The 26,164-nt window shown below is 47.2% G+C and overlaps 1 protein-coding gene across 4 annotated transcripts in view; it reads left to right on the forward strand.

Moving 5' to 3' along the window:
- Positions 1 to 26,164, forward strand: part of si:dkey-100n23.5 — a 75,004-nt gene that overhangs the window by 11,350 nt on the left and 37,490 nt on the right. For 3 of the 4 annotated variants that reach the window (XM_061791679.1, XM_061791678.1, XM_061791680.1), the window contains exons 6-9: positions 1,487 to 1,574; positions 11,064 to 11,153; positions 11,580 to 11,618; positions 20,331 to 20,409. In XM_061791679.1, the coding sequence (XP_061647663.1) occupies positions 1,487 to 1,574; positions 11,064 to 11,153; positions 11,580 to 11,618; positions 20,331 to 20,409 (296 nt within the window). The remainder of the gene's footprint in view (positions 1 to 1,486; positions 1,575 to 11,063; positions 11,154 to 11,579; positions 11,619 to 20,330; positions 20,410 to 26,164) is intronic. The other variant, XM_061791682.1, reaches the window with a different exon arrangement.

The following is a 26,164-nucleotide window of genomic DNA, read 5'->3' on the forward strand; positions in this document are numbered from 1 at the left end:
CCGTAGCGCTGCTTTTAAATTCACACCAATAAAACGTTATGAAATGTGTTGGGATAAGGGGGCAGGTACGCGTTAAAACAGGGGTGGGGGAACCTTTTTCCTATCAGGGGCTATTTCGGTTTTCATAAAATCGTCTGAGGGACATACTAAATCTATATCCAAAAAAATTCTATATTACGAGGATTTGTGGGTTAAATGTTTTTGGGCCTTTTTATATCATTCCGCTGTGCTTTTACTACCTCTACCAAGCATGAAAGTACAAAGGCTTTGTTTCTTTTCTTCCTTTCCTTAAACTAAAAAACTCACTGCTTTGGTGCGGGTGGGGGATCGCATAATAAAATAGGATACCCCCAAGCAGCTTTTTCTTCTCCCTCTTTTCATCATGGTGGCCGGACACAGCGCCATAGTGGCCGGTAATGTCAGATGATGGATCCCCCCCCCAATTTCCGGAACAATCTGTGTTACGGCCGTAACGAGTAGCGTTAGCGATTTGCGCAACAAAATAGGGACATTCTGTAACATTTGGCAGCTCTGCTGCGAAAATGTTCTTGACCGAAAATTGAAATATGGGAATTCATGCAATTTTGCACAAATTGTTCTGGAATGAGTATAAGCGGTACAAAAAAAATGGAGGGATGGAGGGATGGATGGATGAAAAACTAAGTACGGTGCTAACTCAGAGTGCCGCCTTATGCCGCATAATGAGGATCAATGAATGTTTACGCTGCTCAAACTTGTTCTTCGCGCACAGTTTGCAACCTCGAAACGTTGCTTGTCGGGAGCGTCATGAACTGAAGGACCTCCAGTATATGTCGGCCAGTTGTTTATGGCCCAGGGGCCGTAGGTTGCCCACCCCTAAATTAAAGCACAGATCCGGTCGCGGTCCGGTTGCGTAAGATGCATTTGGCTTGTCCCGGAGACGGTGATTTATTGCGAAAGATGCCAGAGACAGCCGGCCGGCCTACTTTCTTAGTCACCGCACGCCGCTCCCGCTTGGTTTTTGTGCGCGTGGTTGTGTTGTGTGAAAGCGAGTAAGCTGAGCACGCAGCGCCGGGAATTCATCATTGTGACGAGCGGCCTTGCCTGTCCTGTCAAGAAAAACACACACACACAAGGACACACACAATAATGAGGAAGGCTGAAAACCGAAGAAGAACAAGGGACGCGAGCGCTTTGTTTCACGTTCTCCCTTTTGTGTCAGCTTCTTTACATTCCACCATGTTGGAATCCCGCCGCCGTCTCTCTGCGCACCCACGCCGCCGTTATCTCGCTCTGCTTTTTCATAGTTCATCATTATCTCTCTCCGAGCTCCCCCCTCTCATACATCACCATAAGCCACAGGTTTCCCTCATATTACTCCGGAATGGGCTTCCATTCATCAAAAAATGTCACATATACATATGAGTGTGTGCGTGTGCGCGCATGCGGGTGTGGGGTTGGGAGCTGTGTTGCATTCTGACCTTGTTGTTGTTGTCCCCCTGTGCAGACTGGAGCGCCTTGGCCTGGGTTTGCCTCATCACGCTGAACCTGTACTTGAACCTGGTCAGGGAGATGAGCACTCACACGTACGAAACGTGAGTAAGGGTCGCATGACAGGCACGTGCGCAGACATTTTTGGGGGCAGGTGCTCGAGCCAAAAGAAACGAGAACCCGTCGACAAAATTATGAACACTATTAGTAGAAAAACAGTAGTATATATTCACATTGGTTTCTGTTAACAATCAACGCAGTCAACTGTTAACGGACATCAGCTTTTTGTGACATAAAAACAATAAGACCGAGATTAATGATTTGAAAAAAATGGACTATTAATGAATCTTTAACCTGCGCAACTCAATTAAAAAAAATGAGAGGGGAAGTAAAAATAAACAACTGAGATAATGTGGTTGCACAAGTGCGCACACCCTCAAAAATGGGGATGTGCCTGTGTTGAGAATAAATGGCGGTCAGCACAGGACTGCCACCATTGTGGGAGGATATGTACAATTCTCCTAACAACTCTAATAAATGCCCCGCAAATATCAAAACACTCTGGGTGGAATTGATGACAGCGATGGTAATCTGTTTTATTTTTTTTATTTTATTTATTTATTTTTTATTTTTTTAATATTGTTGAATAAAGAAAGAACATGGTCTGCAGCAAAAAGGCCCCTTTTTTCCATTTGAGACAAACGGACAGGTGCTTGAGCACCACTTGGGCTCGATGTGTGCACGTGCCTGAAGGGTCACATGATCTGCTCTGCGCAAGCTCCATGCCTCCTCCACGCCCTCACCTCAACTGGCCTCGAAGCCCCATTTTTTATTTTAATTATTATTTTTTTTTTTTGAGGGATAATTTTTGGATTGTTTGTTAGCTCGTGCGCAGAAATACTCCAAACTCAACCGCGAATGATTTCCATGAAGGCCTCAAAAATGCATATTGAAGAATTGATTGACTCTTTTTGCTATTTGAGTTGGAGGGAAGCAAGAACGGTAGACTCCTGTCCCCCTAATCTGAACGTCTTACATCATTCTCTAAGCCGCTTTCACACTGGCTTCCCCGCAAATTGGCGTAACGGTAGAGCCGGGATTCATTCGCCTGTCCCTTTCAGACTCAACTCACCGACGCGTGACATTGACGTGTCCGGGGTGTGCGGTCACGGAGCCGTGCAGCTTGGCGCATTGGGATAATTAGACATCGAGCATAATGAACTGTAGACAATTGCTTTCGACTAAAAGCGGCCGTGATCGGCTGTTAAACTTCACACAACCTCGCAGACCGTCGCCTCTGATACTTCCGATGTCAGAGGAACTGTTTCAATATAGAATACAAGAGTGCTCGTTAAAATTTACTGACTTCTTCATCACCATCTTCTGTCTGGTTCTTGCCAGAGGACATGCTGCCGATTGCAGAATTGGGGGCTCGCCATGATGTTGTCATGGAAAACAAACACAAATGCAATTTGTTAATTTTTGTTTGAGGTTTTGACTAACTTTGCCGTTGCCCCATATTAAAAATGGCACATCCCCATCATCTTACGTTTGATTGTTGTTTGTATTCACTTATGTCTTTTCTGTGTATGGATTTAGATGAAAGGCCTTTGAAAGCTTTGGTTGGACTTTTACCATAGCGCACCCTGCTGATTGCAGAAACAGCATGTCGCCACGATGTGGTTTAAAACAAACACGTTTGGTTAGAGGATTTTTTTTTTTTTTTTTTTTCTCAAGCCATTTAATTCATCATGTAGTCCCCGAATGAAAAATGTTACATTGTTGCCATTTAAGGTCATCCTTTGTGCACCACATGTGCCATAGGCTTGTATTACCTACGGTGACTTAAGTTGCATTTGAAAAGAATTGATGTTGCACCAGATGCTAACTGCCTCTTTTGTTTTATTGTGTGGCTTCGAAATAAAGGCCATTCATTGCAGTGCGCAAACGGTACTTTCTCACGGTGTGGTCGGGCAAACACACATAAATATGGAGCTCCACCAGCTTTGAATTTTTGGTCGACCATTTTTCTCTTGTCGACGTTTCTTTTTTTTTTTTTTGCAATTTGTTGCAAGATTACATGATAAAGGTTATTCATTACAAGCTACTGACTTCTTTTCAGAGCGCACATTGCTGATTGCAGAAACAACAATCATCATTTAACATGACATGAACCACTGCTTGTTGCATTTATGTTGACTCACAGTGTGTTGCGCTACAAACGAACGAAACTATGATGCTCCATGTTTTATAATATCATAAATGTTTTATTTTTTCTTGTAGTAAGTCTCTGCCGGGTGGTATTGTATTTTTCCGATCCAGGCCGGAATCGCCGCGTTGCTTTTTTTACGCCTCACAGCTCCGTACAGAGACGCGAAGTGGGGCTGCCGATGTAAGAACGGCGCCCGGCACTGATGTCTGTGTAATTGGGACAGCCTTGAACGGCGTAGAAGCTCATTAAAAACGCTGATGCGAAGGCGCTATTCAAATTCACCCGCTGGGGCGCCATATTGCTGGCGTTGATAAGTTCCGCATAAACAAGTGAGGCGGAATAGCAGGCGGACTTGCTTTTTGCCGTAAAAGAAGAGACTTATGTCTTATTTTGTGATGGCCGCTTCCCCAGGAGTGCGTGTGCGCGTGCGTGCGTGTGTGTGTGTGTGTTCGGCCTGCCAGAGCATGTGTTTCCCTGCAGCGCCCTGACAGCCATCTCCCGTCCGCCACCCCCCCCCCCCAACCCCCATCCCTCCCTCCTTTTCCGTTCCAGCCAGCCGCCACTCTAATTGAAAAGGGAGTGAGTGTCAGCCGCTAAGTGCGAGCTTGTGTGGCTGCGTGTGTGCGCGCACACATCTTCACGCTTTGTGGCTCGGCGTCCCTGTCGCTCAAACTCCCCTGAGCGCTTTCCGCGGAGCAAGTGTGAATTTATTTGTGCGTGTGTGTAGGACGTTTTAAAAAATGAATGTGCGCCGTGGGTGGAAGAACAAGCAGCTTTAACAAATTAGCAGCCACTCTGTTCGCCCAGCCAAGTCGATTGTTCCTGCTCCTATTCTGTAGATGTGCTTAGGTGTGCACACTTGTCCCACACTCATGTGTTTGTGTGCGTGTGAGCGGGGGTGAGAGTGTTGTGTTGGGCCCGCCAGCCCTCCCTCTAGGGAGTTCCCCTGTATTGATTAGCAATAAGCCGGAGGATATAATGGCGGTATAACTCAGAAAGAGAGGGGTTTATGAGCCCAGGGATGATGCCTGCTCGGGGGTCCGGAATGGGCTCAGTACCGATCCTTATCCAGAGCCCCTTTCACACCACCTGTAATTGCTGGCGTTTTCGACGCTCTAATTCGCATTGCTGTTCTGTATAAATGAGAGCTTGCATAATTGAGTGTATACCCTCCTTTGCTGGGTTCTGTAGAAAAAGCAAGGGCAGATAAATCTTCTGTTTTGGGCTATGATGCGCTAATTTTGCTGGTTCTTTTCCTAAAAGAGGTTTCTACCTGTACATCTTTTGGCTCGTGGCTTTTCTGTGTCAACGTCACCGACACGGAATTGGGGCGCTGTTCCGTAACGACGGTAGGTCATGTGACGTTTCACGCCTGACTTTCACTTCTCCCACCGTGTTGTCTTGAAAGCAGTTGTCACGCTAGGAAAATGATTTTGAGTCACACGAGGCGTTGGCACACTAGTGGCAATATAGCGCTTTGCTGGGTTCGGCTTAAAAGGCAGCGGTTTGATCTGTACAAGCGCCACTGACGCGGAATGGCGGTACCACGTCTACCTGGCAATATGGTTGTAACAGAGTCATAGCAGAGGCGTGGCGCTGCCTGCGTGTACAATAGTGTTCCGCGATGGTGTTATCAGGGTGTAAAGTTGAACGCTTGATACTCACCTCCTCTGCTCTGTTGTGTTGCAAGCATTTGTCACTGTCCGTCACACCAGACGCTGGCACTGACGTCAACTAATTACCTGATTGCACCTGATGTGAAAGTTCGCACAATCGCTTGGGTTTGTATAAATGGCACAGGTGGATAAATGCCAGCGCTTCAATTAAGGCCGTGATGTGCTAATTGTGATGGGTCTCGTCGTGAAAGAGGCTTCTGCTTGTAAACGTCAACAAGCGAACTCATCAACATGAAATGGAGGGGACGAAGTTGACCTTGCAACGTCCTCCTTCTGCGGCAACATTAGACCCGTAACAGCGGCGGTCCGCTGTAGTACCAAGGTGTTCGACTTTAGAGCCCTCGAACGCAGGCAGTGTCCCACCTAGGAAACTACCTCCAAAGGCAGAAGAACATTTGCGGGTTCACTCCAACCCCCATTCCCAAAATTCCCGGCTTCAATCGACAATTTGAAAGGGGCTAGTGTAAGGGTGCTACAGGGATCCCTCCGTTTATTGCGGGGGTTAGGTTCCGGACCACCCTCGCAGCAGGTGACAGACGCAAAGTGGTGGCCAGGTTTTTTTTACAGCTGTCACCCTGATATTATTTTCGTCCTTCCTTCTGTAGCGGACTGAAGATGAATTTATGCCGACAGCCGCAAACCTCTACCGTCCCTCAAAAGGTCGCTAAGTTGCATCTTGACTGCTCGTTAGCTGCTACCGCCACCATCTTCCTCTGCCGCTTGGAATGCGCAGAACACTTGGGTGGCATCGTGGGCTTGAAATAAAAGTATTGTGACGTATTCCAATGGTACACGCCGAGATGTTAGTCTATTTATTTCACATTTATTGATAAAGTAACAAAACCCCGCCAACAAACTCTCTACACTCCCCTGCCCCTTGGTCGCCCTTGCACGCAAGGAGAAGCGATGCGTTCAAAGACACTCTAGAATCTCCCCGGTCAGCACAACTGAGCTTATGTACTGCACTGTACAGGTATTTTATTCTTTGTAATATTTGTTTTAATGAATTTTCATTTTGTTTTATTGTTTTGGGCTAGAAAATGCTTATTTTACCGCGACAATTGCCAAAATATACAGAAAAATATATATTTTTAAATGCGCGATGCAGTGAATCCGCAGTAGGTGAACCATGATATAGCAAGGGATTACTGTTTACCTCCGAAAAGCGGCAAATTTGCACATTAACGCCGACCCCCCCCCCCCCGCCCATCCCCGTGTTTGTGTGTTATGTTACAGAACCGCGACACAGGAAAATAGTGGGGAACTCACGGCTTTCACAGGCAGTGTAAAATGGGCTAAGGACGAAAGTGAGGGGCGGGGGGAGGATGCGCCTTTGTTTTTGTGCGTGCTGTGAAGAAGAATGGGGGGGGGGGGAGCGGCGCTCCGCTAATCGGTTCGTGTGTTAGCGGCAAGCGTCGAGGGGCTTTTCGTGAATTGACTGCACATACGTAAGCTGTGTGTGTTTAGTCGGGCGGGGATGTGCCTTTGCACGCATGCACAATTACCCTTCAGCCCCCAAACCAAAACTCCTCCCTCCTCTCTCACACTCCCCCCTCCCCCCTCCCCCCCACGCACGCACACACAATGTTGGCTCATTGTGATGGTTTATGAATGAACAAATTGCCAGAGGAGAGGGGGAGCCGAGGCGGGATGAGCCAAGACTGATTGAAGTGCATGCAAGAGAGCGAGGGAGGGAGGGAGGGAGGGAGGATGGGAGGAAGAGAGAGAGAGAGAGAGAGAAAGAGAGAGAGAAAGAGCATGCGCATGTATGCTAATGTGCGTTTGAAGGGCGGATTCAGGCTGAGGGCAGAGAGATGTCAGCTGGAGAGGGTGGCGGGTGGGTGATGGGGTGGGGGTGTTGGGGCTGAAGCTGGGGGCTGTCTAGGCAAGCCAAGCATGCGTTTGTGTGCGTGCGTGCGCATATGGCCGTGCGCGCGGGGGTATGCGTAATACGGAACGCGTCGTGGCCTGCTGTGCCTCATTAAGCCCATGTTGCGCCGCGCTCTGGACCTCGTCAGTTCCCTCTCGCTGTGCTGCGAGCGAGAACGAGCGAGCGGGCGGCGTGCGCGCGCGCGCGCGCCGCAGCTGGTGTGTCAGCGAGCTCTCGACATTGATTTCCTGACAAGGCACCCTCCCTCCCCTCTTCCTTCCTCACCTCCCCTTCCACCGGCAGGCGTCACACCAGGGAACGGCAGCGCTGATTTCACCATTTGTATCTCTCCTCCTGCTGGCGAGCGCCTCCTCGCCGTACTTGCTCGTCCCTTTCCTGTTGGATTTCGAGTCGTTTGTTCACCACCGACATTTTGTGTGCGCGCAAAACAAGGGCCAATGGAGTTGGGATGTTTTGTAAAAGGCAAATCCTTTTCAACCTATATAAGATTGAATATACTACAAAGTAGGGGTGTGACGTTTTTTTCGTTTTAGCAACGATCACTGTTCGTGGTTGACCGTTCGATTCGTATCACGATACGTGGGTGACGATATTGGTTCATTTATGCGAACGATGCGATCCAAAACGATTCAGTGGCTGGACATCGATTCAGTAACTTTTTGACTGAAAATTCATCCAGTGTGACTGAGATACTGACATACTGGACAACGCAGGGGAATTTTCCTCCATTCCCGTGCTTGTAAAGGACTGCGGTACAATTAATTATGGTCATTAAATATGAAGTTTTTCCTGATGTGCTTGTATTGCTCTGCAATAAAGCAACGGGGGAAACGGCAAGTTGCACTGTGAGGTTTCCGTGAGGAAAAACTTTTAGGAATAGTGATAATAATGCATCAAGAGCTAAATAAATGAACAAAGCAGTTCTTTGTAGCCAGTAGTTGACGTTGTCGCTTGTTCTCCTCTTTTGCCTGACAAAGTTCCTCCTCGTACTCTATCGTTCTTTCTAAAGTTTCAAAGATTTCTACGACAGCCGCACTTAGTTGCGCATTTAGCGACACTCAGCATTGCTACAGTACACCTTTTCACACGATAATCGCATTCACGACACTTAAGACTCACACTTGAGCTCTGCTGAGCGATATGTTGATCACGGACGCATCTCTTCTCTATGTTAGTGGCTAGCGAGCTCAGCTAGCGACCTTGAAAAGCTTCAACGTGCACGGCGACTGCCACGAGTCACACACATACGCATCCTTATTGATAATTCCTCGCTTGCCGCCTTCTCATCCCGTCCGTCAGACATCCCGAAGTATTAAACGTCACTAAAAGTGCTTCAAAAGGACACTAAAGGACACTCACACACTCGCGTGTCTCGGTCCAACCACTAGGGGCACTACGCAAAGACGTGACTAGGTGTGGGGCGTAGAAAATGAAACAAGGAAGAAAAGAGACTACAAAGAAGAAGTTAGCGTCGGGGGATGCTAACGGCTGTGTGCTAACTGAAAAAGAAAGCATAGTAAAAGGAATTACAAGTGTGTTTCTCGGAAATACAACGCATACCTCCATAAAGTCTGCCGTGCGTAAATCCAACGCATTATTTGTTCGTATCGATGCAATCAATTGATTCCCTTGTAAAACGATTTAAATCAATATACTGTATTTTCATCCGGAAGGCTGACTCGCTGAGCACAGATCAATCGAGTTGGAGCGTAGGAATATTAATTGATACATTGATATAATGAATGAATTGTTACACCCCTACTACAAAGACATAGATAGATAGACAAGCTATTTCATGTTCAAACTTTAGAACATTATATTGATTTATTTATTGTATTGTAAATATCCTCTCATTTGGAATTTGAAGCCTGCAACAAGTTCCAAAAATGCTGGGGAAGGGGCAACGAAAGCGCCGGTTGGTCGTCTGGACCAAATTCAAGGGGAGAAAACTTGACTTTTACTTACTTACTTACTTTTCTGACACACCTCCTATGTCACACCAGACGCGGAGGTCATCTAACGACTTGATTACGGGATACTCCGTCGCTATGTGCAAGCGCGTGCCGTGAGGAGAATATCTTGCCTTTGCTGCGTTTGGCGTAAAAGGCAAAAGGCGATACATTCTGAATCGTCTGTCACGGCTCTGATGCCATTTTGCATGCTGTCTGCGCGATAGAGGCTTTTGACAATGCAATCCTAGTACGGTCAACTTTTAACAAAGGAAACACAAACAAAAACATAGTGCTTGTTAGAAAGCTGTCTTTGTTGTTTCCTCTCCCTTTTGTCTGATTTTCAGCTTTCTCTCACGCTCCCTGGCTGGATCCCAATCTGTGCGTCCCTCTCCCACACTCACCGCCCTGTTCTATTTAAACCACCAGCAGGCACTTTTTTTTTTTTTTTTTTTTTTTTTTTTTTAACGCCATCGCCTCCCACATATTCACACTGGTGTCCATCAGACGGCTGCAGAGGCGGGAAATACAGAGAAATGGAAAAAGAGAGCGAGTGTGTGTGTTTGCGTGTGTGCTTGATTGGGAGCAAGGGGAGCGCGCACACACACACACACGCACGCACATACTGAATGGGATTGCGTCCGTGTCAGCCCTGCCGCATCTGCTCGATTGACCACGCTCGGAAGATTCCAGGGTCGGACTTCCACTCTATTGACCGGCTGATGCTGTTCGCTGTATAAAGTATTGATGGACAACCCCAAAAGACACACAATCTTCACATCTAACACACGCACATATGGCACTTAAGTATTTTCTTCTTTTATAGCAGTCAACGATTTTTGTTCACCCCCTAAGCAGTTTTAGCCCCTTCAGCTTTCTTGAAATGTTCCCATGAAGGTAAGCTGTTTAATGCACACAAAAGGAAAAGAGAGTAAATTCTTGTTTTGCTTTTCCTAGATTTTTACCTCATCATTTACCCAGCTGAGCTCTTAAATTGAATTATTGCAACACCTGCTAAGGGAGACCGGAATTCCTGTTTGTGGTTATGCTGCAGACCTCCCATCTTCAAAATCAACCTTTGCTCTGCAATGGGGGTAATTACACTTTAGATTAGCTTGTTCGGGGGCTTTTGCCGCACGCGAGCGCAAGCGAGAAGGGGTGAACTGAGGAAGAGAATAGTTGATTATCGAGGGCGCTCAGGAGAGCACGGACTGACACCAAGGCCCAACAATCCCTATTTGGATCGACGCCAAATTTTCCACTTACTTTATTTTCCGTTTTATATTCTTATCGCCGACAGATGCCTGAATTTTGTCAGTAAAATTCAACCAAAGAAAATAGAAAAGTCAGACGGACTCAAACTCTGGACAACACCCGTCCATATAGCTGGGACGGTGAGAAAAGTTAGAGTAAGCATGTCATTAACAGTAGTTATTAAAGTAATTTCATGACAGTAAGTTAGCACCCATTATTTCTGTCATGTTGTAATGTTGATTTGACCTAAACTTATGTCAGTGGCCAATCCTTGAATGCCCCCTAGAGGTCATTGGTGTTTTTACTTTTGTCGAAAATGCGAGAGAATAATTTGAGCCGGGGACGGACGGACGGACGGACGGACGGACGGGCTCCAGCACGCCCGCAACCAGTGGAAGAAAAGATGATCAGTTCTTGGTATTTTGTTTACTGCAATCGTATGTCATCCTGCTAACGAGCAAACATCAATGAAAAGAAAACTTAATTGATGGAAGGGTTCATGCTCAGTCCGGTGGAATTTGGCTTGGAAAATGTGACTAATAAACTCAGAAATAGTTTCCCTCTCTGGTCTTCCACAATGAAACCGTTGTCCTTTTTTTTGTCTTTATCAGGTTCTACCATCTGATAGCGTGGGGGTTGCCCCTGCTCATGTCCTCCTTGCCGCTGCTCAAAGGGTACTACGGCCCAGCAGGAGCCTGGTGGTGAGTCCCGCCCGTCGTAGCGCCGGCGCCTTTGTCTTGTCGGCAAGCGGCTTTGGCCTCCCTCTAGCTCCCGGCGGGCTCCTTTTTCCCCTCATAAGACCCAGCGTTCTAAAAAAGAGCAATTATCAGCTCATCTTTAAACATTTGGAAGCGCCTGCTCCTACGGTGAGCAGGAGAGGCATCATTGTTTGTTTGGAGAGTCGTTAAGGGGCTGAGGGAAAAGACGACGTGGGGCCCGAGGAGAGCCGGACGTGAAATGAAAATTGGGACGGAGCCTTAATCTCCAGGCTCGGCGCTGTCTTTTTCCACTCTTGGCTTATTAATAGCTACAGCTGCGCGGCGTTTTCCCCCCATCCGCAGTCACAAGCCTTCCTTCCGCTCTCCCTCTCCTCTGTAACCCCGCTCTCTCCTTCTCTCTTCCTCCAGCTGGATCACAGACGATCACGTAGCCTGGAGATTTGGGATGTAAGTAGACCCTTTCAGCGCCGCCATCAAAGCCTGCTGTAGGGGGTGGAGGGTCTCTGCGGGGAAATGTGAATGGTTGCGTATGGAGGGGAGCCTGCGGGTTATTTTCCCCTCTCCTTAGCGTGAGGCTAAAAAGTGTTGTTGTGTTTTTTTTGGGTTGCGCTCTTTTTTTTTTTTTTTTTTTTTTTTTTCTTCATGTTCCACTCCTGCATTCCATTTAAGCACGGAAGTGGAAATTCACTGTCTCGCGTATCCAGCTTCACACTACATTAGCAAAGAGTCAATTGAATGTTTTGGAACCTTTTTATCATGGAAAGACTGAGTAACGCGTACCATACCACACGGAACCATTGTTTATTCTTGCTACCCATACAGGAAAGAGAGGGTGCTAAAATGTGGGTGGTTTTGGATTTTGGGACCCTGTAAAGTGGAGTTGCCCAATTGAGCTCAAACATACCGTTTGGTGGAAATGGGGCCTCAACGAATAATTCATATAAAGCAGTTTCCATTTGGTCGGTTATCCGACAACATCTTATTTGGCTTCACCCGACAGCGGCAAACTATACCGTACAACTGAAAAGTCGAGTGGTTCAGATATTGTGGGACGTTTACTCTGAAAAACTACATAACGTACCAAACAGAACCATTGGGACAACAGTGAGTCTAGTTTTACCCTACACAAGCGAGGGTTGGGTGAAAACTATTATGAGCCTTTTTGAATGTATTTTTTTAAATATGGTACAGAAAATGGATGGATGGCTATTGTGGATTTTCCCCATTTTGCGGGTTGGTCCAGAACGTATCCCCTGCTATAAACATGGGGGTTCACTGTACCGTCCTGTTTCTTTATCTTTTTGCCTTTTCCAGAAAGGCTTCTGATTGACTGAATTGGTATCAGAAGATATGGTGGGGGGGCTGGGTTATCCCCCCCCCCCATGCGATAGGCGAAAAAGTGTGTTTTTTCCCCCCACTGTCAGATCTGGGGAGTCACTGCTTGTGTATTTAAGCGCTCAGGACGGCCATGATGGATTATTCCCGCTTGACGCTTTCCGCAGCCGGCCCTAAGTCTGCGAGCGCGCCGCCAATCAACCCCCGACGTTTAAACGCACATGCACACACACACGTACGACTCCTCACACACATACACGCAAGACTGCACACACACACACACGTACACACACAAGCACACCCAAAACTGCGCTTCGCTACGAGGCAAGGTAATTGCGTTGCTGCTTGCGGCATCAGCAGGGAATCAATCTTTCTAAACAAATAAGCACACACTAGGCAGGCGCATACACACACGTGCACGCACACACGCACGTGCATCCACACACAACATGCTATCAGCTGTGCTAAACGAGCCTGTGTCTCTTTTATCAGTGCTCCTCTGCTCCCCGGCTCTTTCTAGTTTTCCTCGCTGTTGTGGCCCAGGGGGACGAGCCGCTCAGAGGATCAGGGAATCATCATTAGCTCTAATTACATCAAACCAGATGAGAGATTAGAGGCCAAGGCAGCGCCCGTCAAGGAGGAAACGCTAAAACGCGTGCGCTGCTGCTGGCAGCCGGGCGAAAGGGTGCCGCATTAAAGGTGAAAATTAGAAAGATGGAAGGCGTGAGAGGGAGAGAGCGGGCATAACTCAGTGGGAGAGGGAGGGAGGGAGGCTGGTGGCGGCGTAGCGGGAATGGAGATGAGCCTAAGAGAAATGGATGGCCCCTCGTCTCTGGCCACGCCGCGCCGTGTGTCTTCATCAGCACTCATCCGAGCACGCCGACGCGACAGGCTGCGCTCGGCAGCAACGAGGCGCAAAGGACGAGGCCTCGTGAGACAGAGGTGCTGAATTTCAAGGGGTTGACTCAGCGCGCCGGCGTTGTGCTGAGTCATCGCTCTCGTGTCCCTGTCGGCGGCGTGTCGTTGACCCCGCGCGACACAAATGAATGGTAATGTCCACGGGCGAGATTTTAGCTGTGCTAGTTATTGGTTGGACCTATTGACATGAAACATTCACGGGTCCTGGAATTGAGAGTATGACGACGCCAGTGATAAATGGGTGCGTCCTGGCATTCGCAGGAGCAGACCTTGAATTGTTCCATCCAGTGTCATGGTTGTCAACTGAGACCCGTTTTCCATAAGTTCGGAATGGTAGGCAGTTTGTGCATATCCAAAACCTAAATAACTGATTTGAAGCACTGTTCCGTAGAAAGCACCGCACTAGAAAAGCAAGTAGGCAAACTATGGCCAGTGGGACACACATGGCCTGCTCCGTTCTTTAATATGGCCCACCGAGCATTTAAATTGTCAATATTTGTTTAATTTCCAATGATGAATCATACTTCATGATATTTGCCTTTTATTTGACGGTCAAAGCGAGAGAATATCTGTCGACCAATCACTCTTCCCCACTTGTACCGTACTACTGCTAGCGTTCTTTCGAGGGGCGGATGCTGAAATGTTCAGCTGGGCTATTTTGAAAACCCTTACAATGGAAACTCTGGAAAATATGTACGGAACTGAATCGTTTGAACAGAAGTATGTCGTAGGGAAAACATAACATAATGCTTCCCATACCACAATGAAAGGGCGCTAAAAAAATGGTTTGGGATAATTTACAATTGAAATTGCTTGGCTGAAATGAGGCTTATTGTGCCATTTTAAATACTGCAGTGGGTTATGATAGTAAGGTGATTGGAAGACATTTCTTGGCTATTGTTAGCACGCAGCACTGTCTCAATCTACATTTCATTCTTCTCGTTCTGCCTTTTCCGCAAATGAGTTTCTTCGGGCCGTGTGAGTGAATGGCCACCAGTCGAGGGTCGAGTCCACCTTTTGCCCAAAGTCAGCCGGGGTAGGTCGCAGCTCTGTGGGACCCTGATCAAGATAAGCCGTATAGAGGAGATGGTTGGATGGACTTTCTTCAGGCTGACTGGCTGAAATGGTTTTAGGGTTAGAGATTATAGCACTACTCGTGGTTTTGGCTTTATATAGCCCGTGAATGCTGAAAGGTTGAATAGTTCAGGACCTTTTACAATAGAAACGTCGAACCATACTGTTTGGTAGAAATTAGGCTAAACAGCCGTTCTTAAATAGTTGGCGTTGGACATGTGTAAGCGTATTTTCTTTTTTTGTTGGCAGCTAATTGTAGCGTTTTAGCACTGTGCCTTTCTATGTTTTATTGTTCTCGTTGTGCCTTTTCTTCAAGCTTTTGTTCCGGGAACAGCTTTCTTCAGGCTTGTGATTGGCTAAAATTGCTTTAATGTTAAGGCCTCTTTATACTCCCGCGGCCGACAACGCCCGCATCGCATCACGTGACCGACAAATTGCCCCGTAGCTTGCGTAGCTTGCCGCGCACCCGGCAAAAATAGTTGCTGCGCGTCGAACGCCGCAGAGATCATCTCTCGTGATTGGTCCGTTTTAGTCACATGCTGTGACGACGCACCAGCGTGCCCATTGGTTCTACGTACCATCTACGTTGCCGCCTTATCGATCAATTTTGCAGCGTAATTAAACGTATCATCTGGTCATCTAGGTCCATTTGTTCTGTCGCGGTCGCCATTGTTGTTGCTTTGTTCCTTGTTACTGAAAGGAAAGTAAAAAACGGCTACCGGAAATGGCAAAAAAAAAAAAAAAAATGCAGGGGAAACATTAGCCAATAGCAGCTGTAGCGACACCCTCGCCTTGGAGGAGAACTGCAGCACACTTTCAAAACAGCGCTCGCGGGTTGCGCTCGAGTATAAGGGCAAACTATGCGTGGGTCAGCCGCAGTGACGTCATCGCGGTCGCCGTCCGCGCGAGTATAAAGAAGCCTTTAGAGATTACAGCGCCATATGCTGCCTTGGCATGCGTTCCACAGTCTGCGAGTGCTTAAAATTTGTGCGGTTCAGGTTGAATATTTTGCACACTTTACAGAAAGCCCCACAAATGTGCACTGTACCGATACAACATGAACTGTACCGTTTGGTGGAAACAAGGCTCAAAGACTTAAATTATGACGGAAAGATGATTTGTTTCTTGAATATTGTTAGCACACGGCACTGTACTGGTCGCCTTTTCATTTTTGTCATCGTAGCATTCAACTCTCTACCTGTAAGTTCGAAAAATGGCTTTGTGCCTTTTCCGTAAGCAACTTTCTTCGGGCAGCAGATTGGCTGAAATGGCTCGAGAGTTTCGAATTCCAGCCCGTTTCCGGCTTTGACTTTGTGCTTGAGAACCTGCGAGGGTTGACAGAGATCTTTTTAACACTCAATTTGTGTGGAGAAAACATTTTGATGCAACCTTTGGACTATACAGGCTCCTTTTTAAAAATGTATTTATTTATCGATTGATTTTTTTGTTGTTGTTCCTGTTTGTGGAAGTGGCTGAACAGGTAGATTGTGATCTCCGGCAGTGCGGCGGGTCAAAGTTGAGTCGCCGCAGTCGAGCGCTAACCAGGAACGACGGGTCCCTGCTGCACTCTCATCTTCCGCTGAGCGCTTCCATTAAGGCGCCTTTCATCCGCGCCGCGTCCTTCACTTCACAGGGAGGATGGAGGGATGGGGGGAAGGGACAGAAGGCTGAGGCGGAGGGATTCAATCTACGCGCGTGCCTCTGAAGATCTTTCTCCAAGTTTCAAGCCCCTCACTCTCTCTCTCTCTCTCTCTCTCTCTCTCGCTCTCGCTCTCCACTGCATGCTCGCCGCAGTCCTTCCCGCCAACTCTCCTCCGCTGTTATCCGTCTTTTTTTAGACATTCATCTCCCGTCAGCCCCTTTACGCCACGCTCGCTCTATTTTTAATCACCCTGCGCCGCTTTCTAATTTCTCATCTTTCCGTTCCTGGCCTACTGTGCTCGTTTCGCCCCGACCCCCCCCCCCCCCCCCCATCTTCACCTTTATTTCCATCCTCATCTTTGTCATCCCCTGCCCACTCGGAATCTCCTTTCTCCTGCCTCTATTTTGCCTCTCTGCTTCTTTTTCCTTCCCACCTCACTCCGGCTCCGGGTAGCGCGCAGCTGTAGAGCAAGGCTCTAATGGCAGATCATTATCATGCTAATTAGAGCACTTTGTAGCTGCCGCCCGTCATTCTCTCCCCCTCGCCGCTGCGCCCCCCCCTCCCCCACCCCTGCCTCCTCTCGCTCACTGTCGTTAAAAATGCCACCCCCTCCCACCCTCTCCCCGCCGTCCGCCCACCCCGTCCCTCCGTCATTAATGGGACGCGCGCTGCCGTAATTGGACGCTGTTTATTCCGGAGAGCGGCTTATTAAATCACACGAGGTGACACTCGCGTCGGTCCCCTAACACCCCCCCTCCCTCGAAATGCTTTCATCATTGTCCCATGCCATTATTGAACCCACACACACACACACATACACACACACGCGCACACACACATGCATACACACATGTGCCTGTTCAAAGAGGCGCTGCTTTGTTTATTGATGTTTCCTACCAGACTTGAGGGAGCGCATATAAAAAAAACAGCGTGGCGTTTCCCGCTGCGAAAATAGCGCCGCCGACCATCCCGGATTCCCGTCGCCAGTGAAAACTTTTGTTTGAATGTAATTTTTCCAGTTTAACGCCAAAGGAGTGGTATTTACCTTCTACGGATGTTGCTTTAAATGCCAGTTTTAGTTTTAGTCAGACGGTGGAATCTCTGAGTCAGACTCCCCTAAAATTGACCAATTTTTATTCCAAGTCAAATTTATGGGAAAAATCTGCCATTAATGTCGTACAAAATCAAACCTTCCAATATACATAAGATTAGCGTTTCTCACCAGACCTCAGATCAGCGAGCATCACAGGATTAACACGTTTTTGGGGCTATTCCAAAAGTCGCCGTGGATGATGTCCCACAATATTAGCGTATCATGAGAGACCGCTGCGTACCTCATGAGACCTCCTCAAATTATTTCTCTGCGTGTTTTTGTGACAGACAGCACGTTGACCTTGTGGTTAGCACGTCTGCCTCACAATTCTGGGCTTGGACTCTGCGCTCCAGCCTTGCTGTGTGGCGTTTGTCTCCCTGTGCTCGCGTGGGTTTTCTCTATGCCCTGTAATTGACTGGCGACCAGATTGGGCTGTAGTTCACATTTCGCCTTAAATCAGCGGGCATATGCTCCAGCTCAACGTGACTCTGAACAGGAAAAGCGGTATGAAAAATAGCTGGATGGATGATGCCTTAGGTTTCAAGTCTTAAAATGCGACAGCGAAGTCATTTGTCATTCATTTGCATGAAGATTATTTTTGTCACTATATTTTTGGGAAAACATTCAAAGATTGAATGAATGTGACTGATCAGCAGTTATCCGGCGCATTTGCGACATGTAGTTAGCTAGCATAGCCTACACCCCCAAAATGCACGTTCCCCTCGGATAGTCATCTGGCATAGCTTTTTAGTACGCCTCGTTGTCAGCTGTGAGTGCACACGCGTCATGCGGAAGTGAAGGAAGGGGTTAAATTTGTTTATTAAAATGTCCAACTTCATAGCCAGCTTGTGGAACGGTGCCTCAAGCTGGCCGGGGCAACTTTAGAGTGTCTCGTTGTTGGCCATGAGTGCGCATGTCACGCAGAGAAAGGCGGAATAGTGAGGAGGGGAAAAAAGTTTGATGTGACAGCTAGCGTGTGCTGCCATGGCTCCTTTAGAGCGCCTCGTCGTTCCGGCGTGGGAAAGCCACGAATGTTCCAGCCACCGGAGGCTTTTAGCGGATATATTTTCACTACTCCAACACGTAGGTTCAGTATGTGCAGGCAGGGGAACGATGCTGGACGAAGCAGCATCCATTTTACCCAGTCGTAGTAGTATTTGATTGACAGTTGAGCGGGGCGTGGTTTATACGCATTCGGCAGACACGGCCGGCCGCAGCATTCCAGAGTGGGGAGAGCGCCTTCATTTTGAACGATTTTGAAGCCTCATTTTTCGATACTTGCCTATTCCTTTAAGCATTCAAATTTGACAGGGTTGTTGACAACACTCTTCGCTGGGGCATGTCACATTTAGAAGACTTAACAGTCTTTCTTTTTTCTTTTTCAGTGATTAACTTTTTTTCAACACTCAGGTGTCAAGTGAGAGTGTTCAAATGAGAAATACTGACGTGATCTTCGCAGTTACGACTGAAAGTTTTGTTTTTATGTTGTAATATTTGTGTTTGTACACTAGCATGAAAGGTAAGAACGGGAAAACGTTACATAAAACATTTGCCGTGCAGTCCATGAAAATTTGAAGACAGCAGCAGTTCGACCCTGGCTCTGATTTATTTCCAATTGCAAAAATTGTTTCCGAACTGAAGGTCGGCGAGCGTCCTTGAACAAATTGCTTTGAGCGGTTCCACTGTATTGAATTTGAGCCTCTACAAATTCATCCAAAGCTTTTAAATTTATCGCATAATTAGTTATCTACTGAAAATGTTAGCCGCTAAGCTTTGGTTAGCTCGTGCCGGATGTTCACACTGGCTTGGTTAGCCTGTTTTTTTGGCACCGCACTTGTGCAGAACAGACAAGCGGCGTCCGCGAACCTGCCTATCAAAGCGAGACAAAGGCCCCGTTTTGTGATTACAGGGAGAGGTTGAAACACCTCCGAGCTTACATCACCTCCCGAGAGGTTGCATAACACAAAGCTGCCATTCCAACAAAGCCATCACCACCTCTCCACCCTCCCCTCGCCTCGCCTCGCCTCGCCTCGCTCCTCGCCTGCTTCGCTTTCTTTCATCCGGTCAGAAATACCTGACATATTTCTCGCTACGCACCACCTCCCCTTGACTGTCAGCGCTTCATCCCACAGGAACGCCATGCATTTCCGCTGACTTTACCGCCTTTTGTCTCTCGGCACCTCGGGTTTCGCCTGACTGAAACCGCGTCAGGCGGCGCAGCGTCTGTGACCTTAATTAACCAGCCAGGCCGGCCTCCGTGGATGAAGGATAAGTGCGGCGCGAGTGGTCAGTCAGAAGAAGAGGTTTGCCGGGTTCCCACAGGTGCTTGAAATTCTTCAAAAGGCTTCAATTGTAATGACACGTTTTTAGGTTTGAAAAGTGCTTCGGGTTTTCTGTCAAGAGCTTTAATGTTGCACACAATGTAGTTATATAGTTCAGGACAAATAGCTATCGAAGTGTATAGTTTGATGGTGAGATGCAGAAAGAAAATCAAACTTACACTACTCGCAAAAGGTTGGGGATATATGGCTTTCGGGCGAAATTTAAGGATGAACCTAAAATGCTGTATAATCTTTCCAGTTGAACTTCATTTGACCTTCCGCTAAACTTTTGAATGCATATCCAACTGTTCATTGTTTTAGTACTTTTTGTTGCTGGCTGTCCACCTCTATGCCTTTCTGTGACTCTCCCAGTCTCTCTGTTCCAACCTGCTGATGACACTCATTGGCCACTTCTCTCTGAGAACGTTTTGTTTGAAGCCCGCAGTGGCGAGGTACTGTTGATCAATTGTTATTGGGCATGATCTTAACATCTCCTGATGTTAAACTATGCACGTTGTAATCAAGAAATACGAACAAACCAAGAAAACAATGGAAATGATTTTTTTAAGGTTCCATATTTAGGCTATTCAGACCTCCATAGAGTGACTCTCTAACATGGACTTAGTATAAAAGTGTCAATTTTGTGGGTTAAAGGAGGTTTTATTTGGGTTTAGAATTGCATGGTGGACCATCCCGTACGCTCTCACGTAGGTTGCGCACTCCTGTGTTAAGTCTTGCATCAGACATCCTTCATTGGTATTTTCCTCTCCTCGCAGATGGTATGTGCCTCTGTTCACACTCATCCTGCTGATGATCTGCTGCTACGCCAGGATCATCTGCGTGGCCAATAACCGGGTGAGCGTGTGCGTTCATTAGGCCGCATCTGTATGCTTCGTGACCTTCTGAAGATGTGTCAAATCAACGGGGAAGATGAGGCCACGCGGCTGGAAGTACGTCTGACTGAACGGAGTGCTCAGTCGGGTCGACGTCCGGAAGTGCGCCTATAAATAACTGACATTTTGGATCGTTTGCCTTTGTTGCCTCCTCCAACAGGTTTGTCTGACCTGCCCGGAGGCATTCAACACCCGACTCTTTGTCTGTCCAAGCTTGCAGCCTTTGCAGAACTTGGCAATGAACACGTCCTCACAGTCTTATGTTTAAATGCAATTTTTTTCCCGACCTTGGTTTTGTACGCGAGCTTGAATGGAAATGAGCCAATTTGTGCATTCCCCCCGTTTTAGTCCGAGGTATATTTACTCCGAGCTAGCTACAAAACCAGTTTTTACGGACAGCAAGCAACTGCCTAAGTGGATCGTGGCGTCGGTTCAGGACATTGGTTTTCGTTGGTTCAAGACGCTGGTTCACAACTTTGTGAGTTTGCAATGTCGGTTAAAGACGGTTCAAGACATTAGCACGCAACCTTAGGTAACCATTTGAATGCCAATTGAGTCGAAGTCTCATGCTGAAGTTGGTTTGACCTCTAAATTTAGTTTGACTTTGCAGGCATATTTCTCCAGAACAAATTGTACGACTTTGGTGGCATTTAACTGTCAAGCTTCCACTGTAAAACACACGTGGGACCGCATATACAGCCGGAGGTGATTGGCAGCATGAATGCACACCGAACGCCTTTTAGATTTCTTTGATTTTCTTCATCCTGTGATGCACAGTAGACAGTGAACAAATCCAAATACCTTTATTACAGCCTATTGTTCTTATTGTCTTTATTCGATAAATACTATTGCTCTTTGGACGAAGCAGGCTGTTTGAACGGATTGATCTCCCCTCTGGCTCACATAGAAGCTGTGTTCTTTTCCATTGTGAAGGCGCAGTCGAAAAGCCCGTAGGCGGCATTCCGCAAGGTCCGCATAGCTGACATTCCCGTGATATGACAGCACTGTGCACAAAGCCCAGTGGCGCACTTGAGTTTAGAATTAGTTTTTGGATTTCTTTTATGGAGAATTGCAAGCGAGGTTCATGCTACAATCAACAGCCGTCTTTAATGTTGAGCATTCAGTGAGGAATCAGTGTGAGTGCGAATCAAGTCTTGTGATTTTGCCATTTAAAGCATTTTTTTAGCCGCTGTCGATTTCAAGTCTCTTCCAAGGTCGTTAAAACTGTACACCGAAATACTGAGTATACTCTGTACGTTAATGTCCCATACTGATGACGTTGATTTACATTGTGCATCTATATTGCGCACTGATGTCGGATACTATTAACATGGACTAACGCTGCGGATGTACGAGCGTAATGAACTGTCGTGTATTTCAAATGCATTTTCGTGTTGCATATTAACCTTGAGTATTAAACTTAATCGCGTAGCATACTACCCTCATGCGCTAACATTGTGTACTAAAATTACATGAACTCAAGTTGTGGCCCTACGTATACTGACGTGAACCACCGTCGCGAAACCATCATTGCGAACTAACATTGCGTACTACTGCTTTAGTGTAGTCCTGTTCTAACGTTGTAAACCGCAGTGAATTCAAGTCGCGAACTAGCGTTGTGAAGGAACATTCTATAGTGCAGTTCTGTGCTCTTACCACGAGCTAACGTCGTGAGCTAACACTTTGAGCTAACTCCGTGAGCTAAAATCGTATGCTAGTGTCGTTGGCAAAGAAAGATACTGCACTATACAGATTTAGCAGGAAGCTAGTGCCCTCTTTCTCACCAACGCGTTAAAAGAGAGTACCTCACTATAGCCACTCGCCACATAAAAAAAAAAAAACGCCATCATTTCGCAGTGTTCACCTGTCTCGCCCTCCCATCTCTCTACCCCGTCATTTTCCCCCCTGCGCCTTTCCCGTCTCGCTCCACCTGTCTCGCCCTTCACTCTGCCGTTTTGCATCCTCTATCACATTTATGAAGAGCTGCGGCTTTATCTCCCCCTTCGCTGCAGGCTGTCTCACTTGAAAGAATCTCAAAAAGCTTTGAAAGCGGGGAAGGTAGGTGGCGCCTCGCTCGTCAGAGAGACAAGGAGCGAGCGGGGGGGGGGGGGGGGGGGGGGGGAGGAAGGGAGGAAGGGAGGAGAGGCAGCGGCGGCGCAGGCTGGACGGAGACGTTTTCACATAGCGAGGGAGCGAGATTGCGGGAGATAATTACCGCGTAGCTCATTAGTCTTCCAAGACTGTGTCGACGCTGTGGCTTTAAAGAAATAAACACTGAAGGGCAGCGTGCAGCTTGAGAGCTAAATTGAATGTAATTTATGATTCCTCCGTCTGTGTGTTCCTCGGCTACGTCCAAACTAAAAGCCTTTGAGATTTGCTTTTTCGGTGTTAATTGATCTGCTTTAACCTCCACTCTGCACAACAACTCATCTGAGTCACACATCCATTCATGCATCCGTTTTGTATCCGGATTGTCCCATCTCATGTAAGTAAAGCAGACACTCTGATAACTACGCACGCTAACGTCGAGAAGCAACGTCGTGAACTGATGTCGAGAAGTAACGTAATAAACTCGTGCCGTGAACTTACGCCGCGCTGAGCTAACGCCGTGAACTAACACGGGAACTGATGCTGAGAACTAGCGCCGTTCGCCGAACATAGTGAACTAATGTGACTACCATTGGTGAGGTTTAGACGCCTGCTATTGGTTGTGTGCTAACGCCATGCACTCGCGTAGTGAGCGTACACATTATAAAACCATTGTGGCGAACTAACGTCACAAACGACCTTCCATAATTAACATTGTGAACCAACCTTGCGAGCTAACCTCGCCAACTTGAGCTCTGAAAGTAACATATTGTACTTACAGCATCACGAGCCTTGGCGGGCCAGCACGGCGTCATAGCGTCGCATACTAATGTCCTGTCTTAACATTTCAAATTTCTTCACATCGTGTCCTTGCATCGCATCCTATGAAATATTGTTGTGGAGCAATGTACTCATCTAGTTTACTCATTTTAAGTACTAACGTGCACTAGTGTACAGACCGAAACAAGGAGCGATTAGCAGCATGTTGCTTTGTTGTTAATTTGGTTGCTTTTCGCTGTAATATTCTGACTCCGCAGGCAGCTGAAACGTCTTCTCTCATTTGACGGTTGGCAACAGGTACTGCATTAATGCGATCCGAACGACATAAGTGAAACAGCATCTCTCTGCCCAACTTTAGTGTGATTAGCGACCCACAGGTCAGATCGCAATCAATCATAGACACCTCGCACACTCACAGCAACAACTTACTGAAACAGAAATAAAGCACCGAAGCATCTTATTTGTATTTTTTTTGCCCAAGTCGCCGCTCAGTTTCTGTTGCAGACATTTCTGACCAACACACCGTGAAAGAGTTTGTCCGGTTACATTTGAAATGCACTTTTTATCAGGCCGTTACGGTGGCTGAGCCTCTACCACTATTAAGAGTGGCCCCACTATACTTGCTCATCCCTTCCTTTCCTATTTTCCTTCCGTATTTTCACAATCAAAATAAAGCCAACGTGGCAAAAAATAAGACGCAAAATGCCCATGTAACATTGCGTTGAGAATAGCATGTCAAATGTGTATTGCTTGATGTTAGCCAGTTCCGTTTTGTACATTTTTCATATTTATGGTACTGCTTCCGGCAGAGTTAGTCGTGAATTAACAATTTGGATTAACGTTGTGAATTAACATCGTGAACTAACGTGGTGACCTGAGGTCGTGAACTAACATCGTGCACTGAAGTCGTGTACTAATGTTTTGGACGTCAATCAATCAAACTTTATAAAGTGCTTCTAATACGAAAAATGGAACCCCAAGTTTTTTTTTACATTGTTCAAATCAATTTATGTGGCATACTAACATTGTGTACTACTGTAGTGAACTAACGTTTTGTACTTCCATCGTGTCCTGAACTTACTGTGGCAACTGCTGGCCTGGCATATATATTAACATCTTCATACCTTTTTAAGTCTTTGTGAACAAGGATGCCGCTTTGTGAAAGTAAATATATATATATATATATATATATTGTAAAAGTATCACCTTAGCCTTAGGTTGCCTTGCAATTTTAAAGCTGCAAAAATGTGGGGGGGAATCAGCAAGGGAGTCATTATCAGGCCCGCCAGGGTGGTCCTATAACGCGGTTGAAGTGTTTACGGATGTGCTTTGTCTGTGCCCGTTGCTTCCCTCCATCGCATCTCAACACTTAATCTGCTGATGTGCTCGCCTCGCCGTGGCGTGGCTTAAGAGAAATTGCGGCAAAGGTCAGGCAGGCGCGTTGGTGACTCGGCGGCGGCGTTTGTTGATTCTGATGGATAGCGGCGCTCGCCACGCAAACACGTCGTGGTCACACTCGCATTTGCAATGACGGTCGGGGCGCCCGGAAACCATGGCAACATGGAGTTAATAAGTAGCTGAACGGATGAGCCGTGCACATCGTTTCTCCTCTCTTGTGTGTGCGTGTGTGGCTGTGTTTGTTTGTGCACGTGTGTCACACTGCCCCGCGCCCCCCCACCACCATCAAAAATCTGCCTCTGATTTCTTGTGTTACATAAAACTTCTGACTTCCTCCCCCCACCACCTCCATCCTACCATCATTACAAATCCCAGTCATGTGTTTGGGCGTGCACGTGCGTATGTTGACATTTTGCTGCATTCCCCCCCAGAGAGGAGACAAAAGGAAAAGTATTCCCATATTCTCTCTGGAGAAAGCCGTCTGCTGTGTTTGCTCCCCCCCCCCCCCCCCCAAAATTTCCCCTCTCTCTCTCTCTCTCTCTCTCCCTTTAGTACCTCTTCAAAGATTCCCTTTTTCCTGGTGTCACATCGTGAGCGCGGATGCTGATCATTTCCCGCACGGGCGGGAAGTGCTCCCAGCCGTCCTATTGGTTCACGAGTGAGGGATTTTGCATTGAAGCCAATTTTAGGCCCAGTTGTGTTGCTGTTCTGTATAAACGGCGCCGGCACGCATTGGGGGCACAAAGTCGACCTGAGAATTTTCTGCCTTGTTTACGAACAAACGAGACTGTATGAGCAGTGCAGACGCATAAGTGCAGTACGAAGTCTTTTTGAACTGTCCAAATCAAGCGTGTCCTCCATTTTGTGTCCTTCCTGCTCACGTGCGGCTGTCACACGGCCAGTGAAAGCCACCATTTTCTGCCTTCTTTCCAGTGACGCCGGTCTGCATTGAGGGCACCGGCAGGGAATGGGTTTGGAAAAGTTGACCGGCAAATGTTCTGCCTTAGGCGGTAGTAACAGAGCCATAATGGATGCCCCTTTCACAATGTCTGTCAAAGCAATGAACTTCCGCTGCCCTTTTTTTTTTGTTTTCTGTGTTTCTGTTCCATATAAAAAAACACCGACACGGAATCTGGGTACAATGCATTTGGCCAAATCAAAACCTCCGCTCCATTTTTTGGGTGTGGAATTTTCCTCCTCCGGGTTTAGTATCAAAGCCGTAATGTCAGCCCTTTTCACACTGCGTGTGTACCGTTTGCGCCGTCGCTCCTTTGTACAAACAACACCTCGGTGTTTTTGGAATGTCCAAACGTCCTTCCTGCACAGATGCAGTCGTCACGCTGCTACCATATTCCGCCTTTTTTCCATTGTTGCTGTTCTGCGTTTAATGACACCGACGCAGAATGACGGGGGACCAAGGCAACCCTGCAATTTTCAGAATTTTCAGGGAG

Source organism: Phyllopteryx taeniolatus, chromosome 12, assembly GCF_024500385.1.
Source record: "Phyllopteryx taeniolatus isolate TA_2022b chromosome 12, UOR_Ptae_1.2, whole genome shotgun sequence".
Lineage (NCBI taxonomy): Eukaryota > Metazoa > Chordata > Actinopteri > Syngnathiformes > Syngnathidae > Phyllopteryx > Phyllopteryx taeniolatus.